The following is a 9,078-nucleotide window of genomic DNA, read 5'->3' on the forward strand; positions in this document are numbered from 1 at the left end:
ATGATAATTGCCCATTTTTGTGTTTTCCCAGCTGGGTGGGGAGATGCCTCTCCTGTAGTGAAAAGGGTTCGAAGTGCACACTTGTATAGATGATAAAACACAGCTCATTTTGTTTTTGCAGCCTCTCAAATAAATATAGAATGAGAGAGCAGCATGGAGAGGCAGGAGGTGTGAACAGGAAGTGTGATGAGCTGGTGCGATGTACCAGGCGAGTGATGTACTGGTGTGTTTATTAGCAGGGCTCTGAAATGCATTCAGCTTCAGTGTTATTAAACCAGGAGCTTCACGGTCGAGCGCAGAGAAGATATTTCAATCACTATTTGAAATGAAAGCTGCAATAATGGAAAAATGCCAGAGTTTATTGAATACAGCCTTTTAGCTTTAGAAGTGTATTTGTATTGTATTAAGGCAAGCTTTTTTAAAATAATAAGACAAAGTGGAGCATCACATAAAGAGCTGTGGCGTCGTAGTTTGCAGGAAATTTGCTGTATGGTTTCATAGCAGAAAAGAGAACGTTACAAAACATGCAGAGAGTAACAATATTAGGACCTTTTTGGTGATATTAGAATATTTTTTAATAAAATAATTCAGAAAATACAAGATTTTTTTTCTTTTTTAATTAAAAATAATTATAAAAATTCATTGAATGTATTTATTTTATAGGTTTTCAAAGCTTAAAAAATTACAAAACTTTATAAATTAATGCAAAGAACATAGCAAGTAATAATAATAAAAATAAAGCAGTAACCTAATAAATCTCATGTGATCATAAATTGCATATTTCTGAGGTTTTGGGGCTGCTGCTCCGAAGTTCAGAAACATTCATGTTTCATTTTAATTTATCATTTTATTATTTTTCATAAAACTTCATAGAACTGTGGTTACATCAATAAGTAATCTTTAATTATTTAATTATTATTTAATCTTTTATGTAAGTAATCTACTAACTTCTTAACTCTTACGCTGTCTTCTCAAACCAGACTCCATTTAAAAAATAAATAAAAAGCATAGAGATTGTATTCTTCATTACAGTGTTGTGTATGAATCAAAACCTAAAAATTGCTTTGTCACCTTTTGAAACCAGCAAACAACACAGAAGTGTAAAACTACAGACTTTTGCATAATTAATCTGGTGAGTCATATTTAAGCATCAAAAATGGTTAAAATGCAATACCAAACAAAAACATTTGCGGTTTTTCTTTGTCTTATCTGAAGGTATATTCAGTATTTTAAGGTGTGAACTGTTAGTCAGACAAAAAGAAGAAAACTTTTATTGATTAAAAAGTCAGAAAAAAATCATGATTTTATGTTGCTATTAAGTATCAGAGAACCATGGTTACATGAGAAACCTTCTGTTGTGCCACTGTAGGTCTCAATTAGAGCGAAATGGTGATCAATCACTTAATCGACAGAAGTTTAATTGGCAATTATTTTAGTAACAGTCTCATTTTCAAACAGTTATTATTTAAGCAAGATTTGATATTTTATTTCAGGGAAAATTATAGTTCCCTTTACTTCTCAAACTAGACTCCATTAAAATAATGTCAGTTTAAGACAGATGAGGAAAATTGTTTACAGTCTTTTTTAGCGCTCACTTTTCTTTTTCCTCACTGCTCCTCAGAGCCATATTTCTAATATTTAAACACAACTGTACAGTGAAACATTAAAAGAAGTCATACTTTCTAAATTCAGTGTTTCTCTCAGTTTTGGTAATTAACAGTTTAATTGTAAACAAGTAAAGTTTGGCCATATTGCCCACGTTTCTGCAGCCTTTCCCAGTACAACGATGAGAACATGATGGATGCTGGAAACCTGGCCATTGTGTTCGGCCCCACCCTACTGCCGACACCGGAGACCCTGGACCAGGTGGCCTGCCAGGCGCACGTAAATGAGGTCATTAAAACGGTCATCCTGCACCATGACAACATCTTCCCCGACACCAAGGAGCTGCCCGGCCCAGTGTATGAGAAGTGTATGACTGGAGACCAGTACTGGTGAGCATCAGGACGTTATCCTTTATTACGCTCTGTTGGAAATTAAATTCATTTATGTTATTAATAACAAAAGTAAATTACTTGATGTCCTGAACATAGAATGACATTTGTTTGAAATTGTTACACGTGTAGATGCAGATGCAGTAAAAGCCTCTGGGAAATATACCCTAAACCAAACAGGAAGTCCACCATTTGGTGTTAAATATCAAACTTTGATGCCATTTTTATAATTCCAAGGGTTACACATAAACAAAAACCTACTAAAGATTTGACTGGACAACTTTATATTTGGTTTAGGAAAACAAAAACTTGCAACATAAGCTTTTGAGTTTTCACTGACGTGTTCTGTGACTCATTAGCACAACAGCTAATAAGAGTCCAGGATTTAAGACATCTATATGCCCATTTCTTCGCCAACCTTGAATTTTGTTTTTATATTTTAATGTTTCCAGATTAACCGTTTCATTTCTGATATTTTGGTAAATTCTTACTTTGACAGCTTCAAGCACGTGTTCCCTGGTATTTCACCTTTACTTCAAAAATGCAGAAATAAATCACACATTGATATCATGCAGTATGACCTGCACTTCATGGGGACATCAATAATTCTGATGTTCATCAAGAATAAACACCACAAATCTGCTTAAAGGTACCTTCTGTAATGAACCTCTGCAGGATTTAACTAAAGCTTTCACCACAAGGGGGCAGATTTTTTTTTTTCCACTGGGTGTGTAGAGATGTCTCCAGATGTGTGCAGTTGTTTAATTTCTAATATTTCTTTTTAGCTTTCCTTCATTTCCGCAGGCTTTACCTTATGTCCCACTGCTGCTGGAAGTAAAAATGACACCAAAGTACAGTCTGGCTGTGGTTCAGCTTGAGTTGATAACTCTAATGCACAATACAATACAGGCTTTAAGCTATTTTAAACAGAGGAAAATACCTCAGAGTTCCTTAAAAGGGCAAAGAAAGAAACACCCTGCAGAACCCGAACCAGAACAATTTTAGGTTTCCTTTACTGTCACAGTAACTCAGCAGTAGATCTATGTTTATCACTACATGTACTGTAAATAGAAAGTTCTTATAGGAAATTCTGCATTCTTTTAATGGTGTTTAATGTATACAAATAAAGGTTAACTGCAGGATGGGGCCTTTGAATAAATTGAGCTGTTAGTTTGAGCAGACACCTGGCAGCCTGTCAGGAACACGAGGTGTTGGAGCAGACAGTAATCCTTCTGCTGTGGGAAACCTCCTACAGCTTCTCTTTTCCCACCATCTTCTGAGTCTTGACATTCTACTGTAGCCGTAAACGTCCTCAGACTCCGATGAGCGGGCTCGCCTCCTGCTGTGCGTGTTTCTCCTTTGTTCCCACACTGAATGGACGGGTGTGTGTCAATCTGCTGCTTCTTCTTCCCACAGCGAGAGTCCGTTCAGCGAGCCGGGAGCGTTGGAGGAGGCCGAGCCCGACGCCGGCACCGAGACCCAGACCAGCGACGAGGGTACGCATGACCCCTGACCTTCACACAATCGCCCACACTCCCATACTCGTACTCCCTCGTGGTGGTGGTGGTGGTGGTGGTGCTGGAGAGTGGTTGCTACGGCAACAGCAGCCATGGAGACACTACCACCACCACCACTCTCCTTCCCTCCTTTCATCCGCACCCCACCCAGCCTCCCCCCCATCTCTCCATCTGAATTAATAGAAAAGACTCTTTTTAAAGCTCTTTTCTGATTGGTGGAGCGGTGGGCGGAACAAAGCCTAAGGGACCGTTGATTGACAAGTTCAGGTTCACCTCCAGTTCGATGTCTGGCTCTTATCTTCACCTCCTCCTCCTCCTCCTCTTTTCTCTCTCTGTCTCTTTGGCAGAGGGTGAAGCTGTGGAGGCAGTGGCGAGGTTTGACTACGTGGGCCGGTCGGGCCGCGAGCTCTCCTTCAAGAAGGGAGCCTCCCTACAGCTCTTCCAGCGCGCATCACATGACTGGTGGGAGGGCCGGCACAACGGCAACCACGGCCTGGTGCCTCATCAGTACATCGTGGTGAAGGACAGGCGAGTGCACAGCCCGAGATGGTTTGTACACATCAAAAACACAAAGTTAAAATAGCTGCAGCACAGTCTGAAAATACTCGAATCCATAAAATAATCAGAGTTCATCATTAAATGTGTTAAAATGTTTAGAAAACAATGATTTTCAGTTTGTGTTTTTTCACTTAAACAAATTTATTTGATTTTATTTCCTGATTGCAGGCTTCTGAAATGATGCTTCTTTTTGGTTTGCGTCCTCATAAAACTGCAAAATATCGTTTATAAATTACAAAAACTGTTGTCGTTTATTGAGTTCATGCCATTATTCAGAATTGCATATGTTTGTACTGTTTATCTACTTTTTAATGATTTTGCTAAATTACAGGATAATAACACCAATGCATTCAGGGCTTTTTTGTGTGACTACATCTTAAATGTGACCAGAATTGTTTTTATAAATAACACACGCAACTGTTCCACAGTTTGTTAATGCAGATGTCTAATCAGCCAATCACACAACAGCAGCTCAGTGCATTTAGCATGTAGAGATTAGGCATGTAGACAGGATCAGAATGAGGAAGAAAGGGAAAGGGCATTTCATTTTTTAACACTTGATTCATTTTTGTTTCATTTTTTTATTCGTGTAATAATTTATAATATTTTGATATAAAAGCATTACATTGAGAATTTGGGGGTTCATATGCAGCGTGTACGTGAACAAGAGCATTTTAAATTCATTTGCATTTCTTTGTGCCGCATCGTCACAATGTAACATGTATTTTATACCACATGAGATGATTGGAAAAAATTAAAAAAATAGTATAATTATTTTTATTTCCTACATATTTCCTAGACATAATTTAGCCTTCACTTCCGTTTCACATTTTATAATATTACAGTGTAACGTTATCACAGCATAAACTATTTGCAAAGTTTAATTTTACTCAAGCATTTTTAAAAATATTTTTCAAAATATTTCAATTTGGTTCAAGCTTTATTTTAATGTAAGTATTTCTGTTTTCCATAGATATCAATTTATATGGATATATGTGTATAGATATACATAGACAGATGTATAGTGTCTTACGTACATTTTTAATCGTATTTACCTAGTTTTTATCTTCAGTTTTCCAATACAAGAACAAGAACAAAGTGGATGCATGGTGTGTGTAAATGGTTTAGTTTAGTCGTAGTTTTGAGTTGAAATCTTTCTTTGTAGAAGTTCTTGTTAGCGTGAGTGGCTCGATGGCCTCATTGAAGAGCTGCAGTGATGGATTTGGGTGGATTGCTGCTCACTGGATTGTACACCTTGTTGATTAACAGACTGATTGGGCTGAGGCAGTCACTAACCACATACTATTGATCAGTTAATTGATGATTGGTGCGCTGTGCTAGTTCAGCTCTCCAGTTTCCAGAGTGATTTGTCCTGATTGAGAGTCTGTGTCTTCAGGGCCGACGCCATGTCAGACACACTCAGTCAGAAAGCCGACAGCGACGGAGGAAGCAGCAGCACCGACGATAAGCGGTCTAGGAGCGAGCTGAGCTCCCCAACCGACATGAGACCTCCAGAGACCTACAACAGGTCTGTCATGTAAGACACGTTTCATTATCGTGACACCTGGGAGGATTTTCTGCGGCGTGTTTTAAGCCCATCCTGTTCTCTCACCTCTAAAAATACCTGCGGATCTCATCACGCTGGTGTCACAGCTGTTCTCATGTGACCAGTTTCCCCATCTGCAGACTCCAGACACCTTTTATTTTATTCGCAGTCATTCCTCACAACACGTCAAGGAAGGCAACCCAAGTGTGGCTAAGCTAATCTGTGCAAGAGGCTTAAAAAGCATTCAGTACCAGTGTGATTATGTGGACATGCTTGTTAGACCTAAAGTTTTCTAACACTTTGCATAAAATTTTGTGTTTTTTATGTTGGATTCTTAAAAAAAAACACACACAAAAAAAACCCCCCACACCTATCGCCATCACCTATCGGCTGTCAATGAGGTTTTTAGGCACTTTCACATTGGCTTAATTTTTCCAACTTGGTAACTGCATCCATGTTTTATGCTGTGTATAATAAAAAATGGGAGCATTTCCATGATTTCCTGGTTCATTCACAGTTACGTAAAATTTACACAAACTGGACTTTTGTAAAACTCGAAAACTTGAAGCGTCACTTAAGTATTACATATAAGGAGCTGAATTTATAAAATCCACAAAGCTGTTTAATTATTTGAGTTTAAAAAAAAACATGAGAGAAGCTTTGGTAGAAGCAGAGACGAGCTTGCGGGTTCTCCAAAGGGAAGATAGCATGTAGTTTAGTAGTTGCTGAATATGATTTGTTTCATTCTACCTGAGCTAATGCTGTTTACACTTCCTGTTGACAGCCACAGGAGGAAGCGAACTGATGGTTTATTCCGCCGCCCCCTCTGCCGCTCTAACGACAACCACGGGAACGGAGGCGTGATGGAGCGCAGCTCTCCTCCGGTGACGGGTCACTTCAGCCCCAGGGAGCTGCTGCTGGGACGGGGCCAAGGCTTGACCCCACCCCTAGACAGCCCGGAGCGCCGCCGCCGCTCTGCAGCCGTGACCATGACGGTGAGTCGACACGATTCTCTGCGGAGGCCGGAGGACACACCTATACGGCGCTCCAACAGCGGGCAGCATGGCTTTGGAGACTCCCATCGATCCCGAGCCCTCGACCCCGATGCGCTGGCACAGGTACGCCTAGAAAACATGTAATGTGAGATGAATATTGAAAAAAATCTTTGTTTTCATTGCATGTAGGTGTCACCAGACTGGAGGGGGATCTGAAAACAGACAGCAGAAATTCACCTACCTATCTCTGATTGAAATCCTAAATCCACGGCTGAGTAACACCTTTATATATCAGTGAGCAAGTGACACTGATGGTATCAGACTCTAAAAATTCTCAGCTACGACTCTGCCAAATCTGAACGGCAACAATGACACATCCATTTTAATCACAGTAGTACCACAACGTCTCTCGAGTGAGCTCCATGCTTCTCACAGTGTCGCCAGTGGGAGAAAATACAACCCAGTTCTGGACAGCAAAAAAATAAAAAAGCTTTATGGGGATTTTATATCGAATTGCTTCAAACTGGTTCTTCTTGTGACACGCTATAAATTCTTTAGTAGCTCTAAATTTGTGGTTTCAGTTTTCTAGAAATTTTACTTGGATTTGTTTTACTCCTTAAAGTAAGTTTGCTGTTTCTTAATTTCTCTAATATTTAGACAAAATTAAAATCATGAAGTCCTCGTATGCGAAGTAATCCTCGTGAACGAAACACTCTGGTTCAGGCAGTTTTTTTTTCTACTCCTGCTCTGTTTGACATCATTAGGGGCTGTTTTAATCTGGAGGCGAAAATGATTGGGAGTCTTCTTTGAGGTCGAAATGCTTCCATGTTAAGTCAGAACACCGACAGGTTCCAGTCTTATGAAAGTGATAAATCATACAGAAATAATATATTTGTGTTATTTTTTAAAAAGTAAAATCTTATCTGTTACGTTATTTGTCTCAAGATTCAGTCAGAGGTTTTCATGATTTACTACAGAAAGATACAGTTCGACTTAAGGCTCTACCTTCCAAATTGTAAGTGTGTGTTTGGCTTTTAATACAACACTCTCTTTCAGAAAGTTTTTTCTGCTCTTGGCTCTGTTTGCGAAAGCCAGCCAATAGCGAAAAAAGCACATTTAAAGGAGAGGAGGTAAAATGGTTTGTTTCAGAGAAAAAAGTCATTTTCTCTGGCCAATACTGAGATAATTACTTTTACCATGATTACTCACACTCTGGAAAATGTGGATTTATTAAACTTTCAAATAAATTGTCTTTTTAATTAAGTTGATTTAAATGAACTGTGCTAAACTGAATGAATACGTTTTTTGGCAGATAAAGGAAACAAGAACATTACTGCAGCACAATAACAGCTGCATCTTGATTTTTCTCATTTTAATAATCATAAGTTAAATTAGAATTAACTGATTTGTCAAAATTAAATTACTTTTACAAGCCTAAGAGAGGATAAGATAAGTAAGGATTATTTTAAGCTCTGAATCTGTAAAAGCTATTTTCCAGGAATAATAGATGGAGCTGGAAAAGAACGTAATAGGTCCCCTAAAATATACATGTATTAATTTTTGAAGAATCATTCAAGGAACCAAAATCTCACTTGATGTGTGAATGGATTCATTTAAAACTGTTAACTTATTCTTCAATCGTCCTCTCCGCCTGCAGGACATCGAGGAGACCGTGAGTGTGGCTTTGGGGGAGCTGAGGCAGTTGGAGCGACAGGGCTGCCGGCCGGCCCCCGACGTGGTCCTGGACACCCTGGAGCAGGTAAAGAATGGCCCCGTCACCACCTGCTCCTCCGAGTCTCCCAGCCCGCACAGCACCCCAAGCACACCGGGCACACCGGGAACCCCCGGAACTCCCGGGACGCCCGGTACCCCAGGCACCCCAAGCCCCCTGAGTCCTCTGAGCCCCATCAGTCCACTCCCTGGACCTCCATCTGGACCTCCCAGACCTGCCAACCCATCCCCTGATGCTCTGGGCTCCTTCAAGCCGGTGGCGGCCGCTCGCATCGGGGCTCCGCTGCGACCACCTGCCCTGAGACCCAAACCTATGGTTCCACCTAAGAGCAGCACCCCGCCTCTACCCCCGCCGCTGGACAAATCCTGCACCATGTGAGCCAAACCAGGCCAATAAGAGGCCGAATCAGGCCTACCCGGGCCAAAAATGGGCCAGAAGAGGAGATCAGGGTACTGCTTAATGTTTATAATCAACATGAGGGTAGAAATGGTAGGAAAGACGAAAAAGGCTTTTAATGTAGTAATAAAATATAATATATGACATGACTTATGATATGATATGCCATGATATTTATGTGTCGTCAGGTTGGTGTGTACTCTCTTGGTGTGTAGGAGTTTACTTTCTCCATGTATCGAAGCATTTATCAAAGGTTAGCTAAAAGAACTGCTGATGCGGAGATGCAGGTACGAGCGTGGGCGGGGCTTCCTGTGTGAGATCGTAATCAGAGAGAGAGAGA

At 40.3% G+C, this 9,078-nt stretch overlaps 1 protein-coding gene across 3 annotated transcripts in view; it reads left to right on the forward strand.

Annotated features, from left to right (window-relative positions):
* LOC134615992 (SLIT-ROBO Rho GTPase-activating protein 1-like) overlaps positions 1-9,078 on the forward strand; it is a 42,034-nt gene extending 32,956 nt beyond the window's left edge. The window contains exons 18-23 of one of the 3 annotated variants that reach the window (XM_063460735.1): positions 1,770-1,994; positions 3,411-3,490; positions 3,859-4,060; positions 5,466-5,606; positions 6,400-6,733; positions 8,268-9,078. In XM_063460735.1, coding sequence (XP_063316805.1) covers positions 1,770-1,994; positions 3,411-3,490; positions 3,859-4,060; positions 5,466-5,606; positions 6,400-6,733; positions 8,268-8,720 — 1,435 coding nt within the window. In that variant the 3' untranslated portion in view covers positions 8,721-9,078. The remainder of the gene's footprint in view (positions 1-1,769; positions 1,995-3,410; positions 3,491-3,858; positions 4,061-5,465; positions 5,607-6,399; positions 6,734-8,267) is intronic. The other 2 variants (XM_063460737.1, XM_063460738.1) reach the window with 2 other exon arrangements.

Source organism: Pelmatolapia mariae, linkage group LG17 (genome assembly GCF_036321145.2).
Source record: "Pelmatolapia mariae isolate MD_Pm_ZW linkage group LG17, Pm_UMD_F_2, whole genome shotgun sequence".
Lineage (NCBI taxonomy): Eukaryota > Metazoa > Chordata > Actinopteri > Cichliformes > Cichlidae > Pelmatolapia > Pelmatolapia mariae.